Below are 10,868 nucleotides of genomic sequence, written 5' to 3'. Positions count from 1 at the left end.
GAATGACCATGCTACTGATTTTCAATGAAAGGTTTGGATGTCTGGGTTTTTTGGGAAACAGGTTTGCTTCTATTCCCTCCTTAGAAACAGAGAGAGGTACACAAAACAGGAAATATGCAATTTTTTCAACGGATGGGAAATTGGTAGCGTTCTAAAATGAGATTACGGTGCCCATTAGCTTTGACAGTCAAACAGACTCTAGGTTGCCCCCCCCCCTCTGAAGAAAACAAAAACCCTCTAAAAAAAAAAAAACCCCCAAAAAAAAAAAAAAAAAAAAAAAAACCCCCCCTTTTCCTCCCCAACCCCCCCCCCCCCCCCCCCCCCCCCACAACAAAAAAAAAAAACACCAACACCCCCCCCCCCCCCCCCCAACCCCCAAGCTGCCCTGGTTTCCCCCTTCACAAGAAGGAGGAAATTCCCTTCTTTATAATCTTCCTACACTGCAGATAGTTTTATCAACCTATGTCATATACTGTCCTCCATTTATTCTTTTCCTAAAATGAACACCTCCCATCATAACCTTTTCTGGTGGAGATGGAAGATGGTCAGTTTTTATCTCGTCCTGTAGTATCTACATACAATATACTGCACTGTAGAAATGGAAATCCTCTGCAGTATAAAGGGTTTTCTCAAGCTACCATTTGGAGGATTACAAAATTGCATTTAGGAAGTGTCTGATATTCTTTGAGCCCTTATATTAGGCGACCACTAGCAAGGCTTTATTGTTTCAATAGCCCCATTCTTGCTGGACAGGGAAACCTCAATAAGCCTGGCTTGACTTCTGCAGCCAAACTTGGAAATATTTAATTTAATGGTCATGCCAGCAGGATAATGCTGGAAGTAAAAAAATTTGATAGTAAAAAAAATGCTACCAGTTTGGTATTTCCGAACCAGTATTTCCAATGATCAGCTGTGCCGTGTGATTTAGATTAGCTAGAAAGCAGGAAATCATCAGATTTCTTGCTTTCTAGCTAATCTAAATCGTGCAGCACAGCTGATCCCCCACCCCTTGCTGTTATACTTACCTTCAAAATGCTGCTTTTTTCAGTACCCGGGGAGGCTTTCCTGAGGCCCAGTAGGCAAAAATCAGCATGGGGAGGGTGCTGCGGGAGGAGAAAAACCTCACCTAGCCACGCCCACCCAGTCACATGACCATCTGGCCATGCCTACCTAGTCATGCCCACAGAACCAGTAGTAAAAAAAAAATCCCACCACTGCTAACAACCCCCTGATTTGAGGGGGAAGGGGTGATCCAAATAAGGGTGAGGCTGACATTTGTATCCTTAAGATTTCTATTGACTGTTTCCTAGTATGATTTGATTGCCTATTTTTTATCCTATGACTATATCAAGTGTTGTACCTTATGATTCTTGATGATGTATCTTCTTTTTATGTACACTGAGAGCATATGCACTAAGACAAATTCCTTGTGAGTTTAATCACACTTAGCCAATAAAGAATTCATTCATCATTCATTCATTTCTGTTGTATGTTTGCAAAATCTCCCAATTGGATGTTTGGAACGAAACATAAATTTATGGAGCAATTAGAACATTAATATCCAGACAATGATAGTATACTACCTAATTTGAACTGAAGCTGTCAGTGGAGGCATAAAAGGGCAGAATAGAATGTGTAAAAGAGCAGTAGTATAAAATGTGGCTAATGTTAGTGGTTACCATGGCTTTTTTTCCACAGCAGAAAACACACATCCTTTGAACAGAAGAATTGAATCTGCTGCTTTCAAGGATTTCAGTTAGCTATTTAACCCTATCATTGGCTCTTCATAAATTAGCAGGTCAAACCCATGAGTTGTTCATGGCTTGGTCACTAGCTCAAGCTACATTTGTATACGTCAAGTGCAGTGGTCCCCAACCTTTTTTGTACCAGGGACCAGTTTCAAGCACAAACACTTGTTCAAGGAGGGAGGGGGGAAGAATCCGAGTTTGGTGGTTTGCTTGCAGACGTTTCATTACCTGACTAGGTAACATCTGATGTTGTTACCTAGTCGGGTAATAAAACGTCTGCCAGCAAACCACCAAGTTCAGGAGCGCCTCGGCCCTGCCTCCCTCAGCCCCATCCCTCAGGTGTCTCCCTCCCTCCCTCAGGTGTCTGCCTCGTTCCTCTCTCAGTCGCTCTCTCGCTGCTCCACCAGCCCAGGAGGAAACTGCTTCAAAGAAGCCGGGGTGGCTTTTCCTGTCGCCGCAGCTCCTCCGGCGCCCGTTTACCCCCACCCCCACCCGCCCGCCCGCCCGCAGTTCAATCCACAGTGCTCTGTTCTGCCTGCCTGCCTTCTTCGTTTCGGAGCAGCTTCGGCTGATAAAAAGAGGCGAATAGTTATTATTCTCAGCCGAAGCTGCTCCCAAACAACCAAACAGGCAGGCAGGCAGAACGGAGCACTGAATTGAACCGCGTGCGGGCAGGCGGGTGGGGGTGAACGGGCGCCGGAGGCGCTGCGGCGACAGGAAAGCCACCCCACCCCCGGCTTCTTTGAAGCAGTTTCTTCCTGGGCTGGTGGAGCAGCGAGAGAGCGACTGAGAGAGGAATGAGGCGGAGGAAACCGAAGCCGCTGAGCCAGAGAGCAGGACAGGCTTTGGTTGCTTCCTCCCTCCCCTTCTCTCATTTGTGTCCTTGATCCCGATCCCAGCAACATTCACCGAAAGCGAAGAAAGCCACCAATTTTATTTTATTTTATTTTCTTTGCGGCCCGGTACAGAGTGCTCCACGGACCGGGACCAGTCCGCGGCCCGGTGGTTGAGGACCCCTGGTCAAGTGGATCCATGTGTATAGTAGAGCTATATTAGTTATGAATGGTACATTTTATGTTATTCAAGTTTTGAATATGCAACTAGCATGGGAAATGGTATCTTCATTTATTTTATATAGTACACTGAGCCCTAATTTGCCTAACTGGTTCATTAACTACAACTGGCTGCAGTTTGTTTAATGAACCAATTAGGCTTCTACAATATTCTAGGCACAGGCCATACATCATACAGTACTTTAAAAACACAATTAGATTAATATACTAAAATGCATTATTCTTTTGTGTATGTGTGAATCCAGTTATCCTCTTAGGGATGTGGTTTATAAATGGTGCCTTTCTATTTAATAGTAGCCACAAACAAAATATTTTTTTTACTCTCCCTCCCTTGAATAAAGCTCAGCTTCTGCTAGCTGTATGGATACATCCCTGTAGTTTTCTTGGTGACAATACAAAAGTCTTCATCTTCTTCCATGAGATTTTTTCAACTTTCCAATGAGATATTGGGTTTTCATTCAATTATTAAGCAGATCTGATGATGCTTACCTTCTTCCAGATCAAGTAGGATCACTAGGAATTGCTACTGTAATATTCACGAGACATAATCATTAAGTGAAAACCAAAATCTTATATCTGAATCTCAACTTTTTCAGAAAGGAATATTTTATATCACATAGCAAGATCAGTTACATGTAATTTAGGCTGTGTATATTTGACAGGAATGTTTACGTCACTCATCGTAATGGTTCATGTCAGTAGCACAACCAACCCAAGCATCCACACAAAATTCCCTTTGCACATCAGGTATAAAATGACAATTTGGGGCTTTCATACTGAAACTTACCTGCAAAATCTCTAAAATTTTCAATTTGGTGCCTAGCTGCAGATAAGAGTTAATTTATAGAGGGATCCAGCTCTATAGTTGAAGTTCTATAGTTTTTTCCTCTTTCCATTAGAAATTAGAGATTTCCTTTGAAAAGTGGGGAGGGAGAATGCAGAATTTTAATCACATTATTGGCTTCTGAAAATTGCACAAGCAAGCATCACCTTGACCATTTACTAGTAATAATTTGTTCTATGAACATTCCAATAATCTCTTGGAAGGTCCTATATCCACCCCCAGCCCCCCATCTGCTGCCTTTCATCTTCCCTCAAGCCTGTTTGCCACCAACTGTAAAATCATTCAGCATGCAGACTGACAAATTTGTCTTCTTGATATGTAATCTTGAGCCATATTTTCACTTAACCTTTTTTTTACTTTTTTATTTGTTTGTCAAACATGCACAAAATAACAAGTATAGGTGTGAACTATGCTTAGATCGGACTACAGGCGGCGCAGTTCTAGATTGTCCAGGCCGAGAATTTCGAGCCTGGAGGCATAGGGATTCAATTGTGAGTGGAGGAGTGGAGTACTTTTCTTGAGAAATACCTCCGAACCCGCTCAATTGTGTTCATGTCCGATATAAAGTACTTTCATAACCGGGGTCTCCTAAATCTTTTCTACTTTAAGCGAAAGAAGTGATGTTATGCACAGATCTCTATCTGTTGATGTCTAGGGTGACCCAATAGCTGAACAGACAAAGGAGGACCTGGATAATCGTAACGTCAGGATTCAGGAATTCATAGTATGTTCATCCATTCATTTTCTCCTGGCCCATAGATATTAAGATCAGAAATCAGATGGCAGATTTTTTTTAAAAAATAATAATAATTAATAAATAAATAAATATTACATTGAATTAAAATGTATAATTAATGTAAACGCAAAAAATTGTAAAAGGAATTGAGAAATTGCGAGTTACAAGAGTTTGCGGATGCGCACGCTTTGTTTCTAGTCCAGGGGTCTCCAACCTTGGTAACTTTAAGACTTGTGGACTTCAACTCCCAGAATTCCCTAGCCAGCACAGCTTACTCTCTTGAAATCCCTTCCTCTCCACTTTGAAGGGGTAAGAGAAAAAGAAACAGACACCTCTGGCTGGGGAATTCTGGGAGTTGAATTCCACAAGTCTGAAAGTTGCCAAGGTTGGAGACCCCTGACCTAGACTCCACCGCTGCCCTGTCCGGGGTCCGCGATTTAAATCTATAAGGAGTTCTCAATTGAACAGCAAGTTCTCTCTACCCTTTCTTACTTCCTCGTCTACAATTTGCCCCTGCTGGCGGAAAGTGACGTACACAGGTCCTTGCTCATTGAGTTGAAACGTGGATTTTATTTAAGTAGAATTCAATGAAAATCAATACAATTTAAATAAACGCATTTTCATTGGATCGTCCTTCAACAAGATTGACCGGCTAGAAGGCACAGCTTTCTGTGGCTCTTCATCCGACTCGAAAGGCTTTCATTCGACCTTCCAGGACTTCCCTCCCCCGAGCGTCCCATCAACCCTTGCCGTTTCCGGCTCCTCTCTCTCTCTCTTTCCTTCCGTGCCGCCAAGGTTTCGTTACCGCGGCACTTAAGATAAATCGGTAAGTCGGGAATCCGTTGCCATCCTGGGCGAAGGGACATTGCAGCGGCGTTTTCTTCCTCCTCGGGGCTGCTCGCAGATGGCTTCCCTCAGTTCCCGCCGCCCTTTTCCGAAGCGGGGATAAACGGCGGGTTTTCTCGCACGTTGTAATGGAGGGGGGGCGGCGGTTGCGGGCTGAGGCTTCTTGGGTTGGGGTGGAACTGCAGCAGCAGGGCGGGCAAGCGCAAGAGCTGGTAGGCCCGGATCCTTCCTCGCTTAGATACTTCGGAGCTGCTGTTTTCAGAGGCGGCAGGAGAGTTTTTGAGGCTGCCCCCGGGGGCTGCATGGCGGGTTGGGAACTATGGCAATGGAAGTCCGCCCTTCTGAAAAGTTGCTAAGGTTGAGAAACGATACGGGAAGCCCTCGACTTAACCGCAGTTCGTTTAGCGACCGTTCCAAGTGACACTGAAAGTGACTTAGGACCGTTTTTCCTCACTGAAGGGCCGTTGGCATCAGAGTTCAAACGCTTGGCATCTGGTTCGTGTTTATGACGGTTGCGATCCGCTTTTGCGACCTTCTGAGCAGCAAAGGCAATGGGGGGAAATCCAGATTCGCTTAACGACCCTATTACTAATTTAACAAGTGCAATGATTCCCTCAGCAGCTGTGGCAAGAATTCATCAAACGGGGCTAAACTCACTTTGAGCAATGTTTCTACTTAGCAACATACATTTTGGGCTCCATTGTGGTCGTAACTCGAGGACTACCTCTCGCAGACCATTGTGGGTTGTTTTTTTGCAAGACATAAATCAGTTGACAGCTACCCCAGAGCATTGTTCCCCTCATGTACCCAATTGTGTGTGTGGTGGGAATGATACATCCACCTGTTCTTTCATCTGATAAAATCTGATAAAATCTGACACTGCAGATGAAGTGTGCTTGATATTCTTATTAAATGACCAAGACCCACTTGTTTCATAGCAGCAGCAATAATATTATGCATAGCCTTGGCTTACGGAAGCCATTTGGTCCTTTCTATGAAATACTCATTTTATAGAGCTTGTTCCTTTTATATTTGCGTGTGCTATATATAAAGATTTATTTTCATATACCAGCCTTTTAATTAGCAATGAAAGAAGGTAGAGTTATGATTTTGCTAATCTTCCCAGTGTCTGCATACTTGGCATGATCTGAAAATGAACTACAGGGATATGTATGGGTTTTGTGCAATTGAAAGCCTCACAATTCCCAAGGGCAAGTCCAACCTGGTTTCTTTTTTCAGATGAAAATTTCAAGTTGAAAGCCAATTGAAAGAACAATGGCTGGGCACAGAAAAGCAACTATTACCTTGCTCATCCATCATGCTGCTGGTGTATTTTTAGAATGGTACATGTAGATTTGGTAATTTACCTTGCAGTCTTGATTCAATACTTAACAAAGAAAAAATCTCAATAACAATTGGGAAAAGTTAATCTGATTTCTGACAAAGCATCCACTTTCTATGAGTCCATTTGTAATAGATGACCCATTGGTTTTGCTGTTGGTTGCTTTAAGTAATATAGAATTTGTATCATTTTTAAGAATGCACTATATACTAAAGAAATACGGAAAAATGAGAGATCCCCAGAACTCACATTTTAAATGAATAACCTCCCAGGATCGCATCTGGAGAGTTTTTGTACTCTTCCAGCTTTGGACACAGGAGGGATATAAGTTGCAGAAAACACCCATTCTGTTTCTGGCTCTGAAAAGTGCGAGCAAACGGAAGATATTCTGCAACAAGTTTATACTAATAGATACTTATACTTATTTATAGACTACAGGTCATAATTCCTTACATATGTTTTTCTTCCTAGTTACAATGCCAGCTCTGAGGCCTCTCATCAAACCTAATATTGTCAAAAAGAGGACCAAGAAGTTCATCCGTCATCAATCTGATCGCTATGTCAAAATCAAGGTAGATACTCTTTTTGTTAATGTTAAACCCTCAGTTAATGTTAAAATACTTTGGTGGTTTATTGTGGGTCTTCAAAACTTTAAAATGACAAACTCTGAAAACATCATGTTGAAGTTCTTCCAATTGGTTTTGAATTCTTGTAGCGTAACTGGCGCAAGCCAAGAGGTATCGACAACAGAGTTCGCAGAAGATTTAAGGGCCAGATCTTGATGCCCAACATTGGCTATGGGAGCAATAAGAAAACAAAACACATGCTGCCCTCGGGATTCCGGAAGTTTCTTGTTCATAATGTCAAAGAGCTGGAGGTGCTAATGATGAGCAACAAGTAAGTTGGAAAAAGTGTTTTGTGATTATTCTTTAGGATCTGCCATGTTGCGTTGCTATAGTAAAATTAAGTTGTTCTGAAATGAAGATGGAATCCGTTAAACCAGCCTTTTTGGTTTAGGCATCTTTTCTAGGTATCTTTTGTAATTCTCTTCCTCAGAATGTCTGGTTCTTCCTCCCTAAGATGAGTCCTTTTTCTGTTACTTTGTTGCCTTTACAAAATTCTTTAGTGTTGCTGAAAGATTATAACGTAAAAATAGATGACTGAGAAAAATGAAAACAATTTTTATATTGCCATTATTGACGGAAAGTATTTAAAGATTGGAAAAAATACCAATAGAACTAGAAATCCTGGACTGTAATTGTATTTTACTCTCATTTTTTCCTCCAGCCCCCATTGCTATATAATATACTGCTCAAAAAAAATAAAGGGAACACTTAAACAACGCAATGTAACTCCAAGTCAATCACACTTCTGTGAAATCAAACTGTCCACTTAGGTAGCAATACTGATTGACAATCAATTTCACATGCTGTTCTGCAAATGGAATAGACAAGAGGTGGAAAGCATAGGCAGGTAGCAAGACATCCCCAATAAAGGAGTGGTTCTGCAGGTGGTGACCACAGACCACTTCTCAGTTCCTATGCTTTCTGGCTGATGGTTTGGTCACTTGAATGCTGGCGCTGCTTTCACTCTAGTGGTAGCATGAGACGCGAGTCTACAACCCACACAAGTGGCTCAGGTAGTGCAGCTCATCCAGGATGGCACATCAATGCGAGCTGTGGCAAGAAGGTTTGCTGTGTCTGTCAGCGTAGTGTCCAGAGCATGGAGGCGCTATCAGGAGACAGGCCAGTACATCAGGAGACGTGGAGGAGGCCGTAGGAGGGCAACAACCCAGCATCAGGACCGCTACCTCCACCTTTGTGCAAGGAGGGACAGGAGGAGCACTGCCAGAGCCCTGCAAAATGACCTCCAGCAGGCGACAAATGTGCATATGGCTGCTCAAACGGTCAGAAACAGGCTCCATGAGAGTGGTATGAGGGCCCGACGCCCACAGGTGGGGGGGGGTGCTTACAGCCCAACACTGCAGGATGTTTGGCATTTGCCACAGAACACCAAGATTGGCAAATTCACCACTGGCTCCCACAGATTCACACTGAGCACATGTGACAGACGTGACAGGGTCTGGAGAAGCTGTGGAGAACGTTCTGCTGCCTGCAACATCCTCTAGCATGACCAGTTTGGCAGTGGAACAGTAATGGTGTGGGGTGGCATTTCTTTAGGGGGCCACACAGCCCTCCATGTGCTTGCCAGAGGTAGCCTGACTGCCATTAGGTACCGAGATGAGGTCCTCAGACCCCTTGTGAGACAATATGCTGGTGCGGTTGGCCCTGGGTTCCTCCTAATGCACGACAATGCTAGACCTCATGTGGCTGGAGTGTGTCAGCAGTTCCTGCAAGTTGAAGGCATTGATGCTATGGACTGGCCCGCCCGTTCCCCAGACCTGAATCCAATTCAGCACATCTGGGACATCATGTCTCGCTCCATCCACCAACGCCATGTTGCACCACAGACTGTCCAGGAGTTGGGGGATGCCTTAGTCCAGGTGTGGGAGGAGATCCCTTAGGAGACCATCCGCCACCTCATCGGGAGCACGCCCAGGCATTGTAGGGAGGTCATACAGGCACGTGGAGGCCACACACACTACTGAGCCTCATTTTGACTTGTTTTCAGGACATTACATCAAAGTTGGATCAGCCTGTAGTGTTTTTCTATACACTGTAATTTTGAGTGTAACTCCAAATCCACACCTCCATGGGTTGCTAAATTTGATTTCCATTGATAATTTTTGTGTGATTTTGTTGTCAGCACATTCAACTATGTAATGAACAAAGTATTTAATAAGAATATTTCATTCATTCAGATCTAGGATGTGTTTTTGTATTCCCTTTATTTTTTTGAGCAGTGTATATACCACATCATCTTGAATGCTAATCCCAGGGCAGTGGCGGATATATTTATGCCAAACAGATCCAATAAGGCCTAGCATAGGATTCTCCCAACAGTCAGTTGTGTTGTGGTCATACAGGTAGTCTTTGACTTAACAACCACAATTGATCCCCAGAATTTATATTGCTAAGCAAAGCAGTTAAGTGAATTTTGTCCATTGTACGACATTTCTTGCCACAGTTGTTAAATGAATCGCTGTGGTTGTTAAATTAGTAACATGGTTGTTAAATGAATCTGGCTTCTCCATTGATTGTGCTTGACAGAAGGTCCCAAAAGCTGATCACAGGATCCTGGGACACTGCATCCATCATGAGTCAATTGCCAAGTGTCTGGTTTTTGATCACATAACCATGAGGATGCTGCAGCCTTCATGAGTGTGAAAAACGGTCATAAGTTACACCTTTTTTCAGTACTGTTGTAACTTCAAATAGTCATTAAATGAACTGTTGTGACAATCTGTACTGAATCGGGGCAGTTGACTCATTTTGCACATCTAATTCTCCAACTAAAACTAAGGAGAAAGGAGGGTAAAAAAGGGAGCTTCCCCAGAGTTTGCAGCCAAGCCTGGAGAACATAGAACTATAGTACCGAAACTTTACCCACTGCTGCCTTCCTCCCTAACAAGAGGCAGGACAGTAATGACAACCAGTTCGGTCTAGTGGTTAAAGCACCATGCTAGAAGGCCAGAGATAGTCATGAGAGCTAGCTGGGTGTCTTTGGATCAATCACTTACTCTCCCCAACTCATAGGATGGTGGTTGTGGAGAAAATGGGGAAGAAGGTGTGTTATATATCTAGATTAGTTTACGTTCTAGTCAGAGTAGATGATTTTTCACTGTCTGGAATTTCATAAAAATCATTTTGAGGAAAATTTCTTAGAAACATTCAATATATTAACAAAAAGATTGTGACATTATTTTGTGGTTGCTTTTAGGTCATTTTGTGCAGAAATTGCTCATAACGTTTCATCCAAGAACCGGAAGGTAATTGTGGAGAGAGCAGCTCAGCTTGCTATCAAAGTTACCAATCCAAATGCCAGACTGCGCAGTGAAGAAAATGAATAGTTTGTCTTGAGCAACTATATTTAATAAAGTATAAAATTTGGAAAATGTGTGTTCTTGGCATGAATTGAATTAGGTGGTGCACCTATGAAAGAAATCCTAATTTCTGAAATGAGGTAGATCTAAAATTAGTGAGATTGCTAATAAATATTTGCACAAATATAATTCGTTGTAGTTACAAAAGAATATATTGTCAAGCATGCAGTTGGAAGTCAGTGATTGCCAGGTGTCAGAATGAATCTGTCAACAGAAAACCCTCCCAGAGTAAACTACATTTTTCATTGAACAAGTTCCAAAAGATTGTGGGAATGC

The 10,868-nt window shown here is 42.8% G+C and overlaps 1 protein-coding gene and 1 non-coding gene across 2 annotated transcripts; both read left to right on the top strand.

The window, feature by feature from the left end:
* Positions 1 to 4,932: 4,932 nt before the first annotated feature.
* Positions 4,933 to 10,604, top strand: RPL32 (ribosomal protein L32). Its single transcript, XM_026678584.2, has 4 exons — positions 4,933 to 5,227; positions 7,061 to 7,161; positions 7,305 to 7,486; positions 10,430 to 10,604. Exons 2-4 carry the CDS (start codon positions 7,066 to 7,068, stop codon positions 10,557 to 10,559), a joined length of 408 nt encoding a protein of 135 aa, XP_026534369.1. The 5' UTR covers positions 4,933 to 5,227; positions 7,061 to 7,065; the 3' UTR covers positions 10,560 to 10,604.
* Positions 6,852 to 6,988, top strand: LOC113419990 (small nucleolar RNA SNORA7). The gene has a single exon (XR_003371996.1). It is a non-coding gene; the product is annotated as a small nucleolar RNA SNORA7 (small nucleolar RNA).
* Positions 10,605 to 10,868: the final 264 nt, after the last annotated feature.

Source organism: Notechis scutatus, chromosome 2 (assembly GCF_049901735.1).
Source record: "Notechis scutatus isolate UNSWTSFEM ecotype Mainland chromosome 2, rNotScu1.2, whole genome shotgun sequence".
Lineage (NCBI taxonomy): Eukaryota > Metazoa > Chordata > Lepidosauria > Squamata > Elapidae > Notechis > Notechis scutatus.
Note: the sequence above shows the minus strand (reverse complement) of the source record. Positions and strands in the feature narration are given on the sequence as shown.

Bases quoted from the DNA above. Each gene is read 5' to 3' on its own strand.
- RPL32 (XM_026678584.2), top strand. From the start codon at position 7,066: ATGCCAGCTCTGAGGCCTCTCATCAAACCTAATATTGTCAAAAAGAGG. The intron at 7,162-7,304 runs GTAGATACTCTT...GAATTCTTGTAG, and splicing joins ATCGCTATGTCAAAATCAAG to CGTAACTGGCGCAAGCCAAG. The intron at 7,487-10,429 runs GTAAGTTGGAAA...GGTTGCTTTTAG, and splicing joins GTGCTAATGATGAGCAACAA to GTCATTTTGTGCAGAAATTG.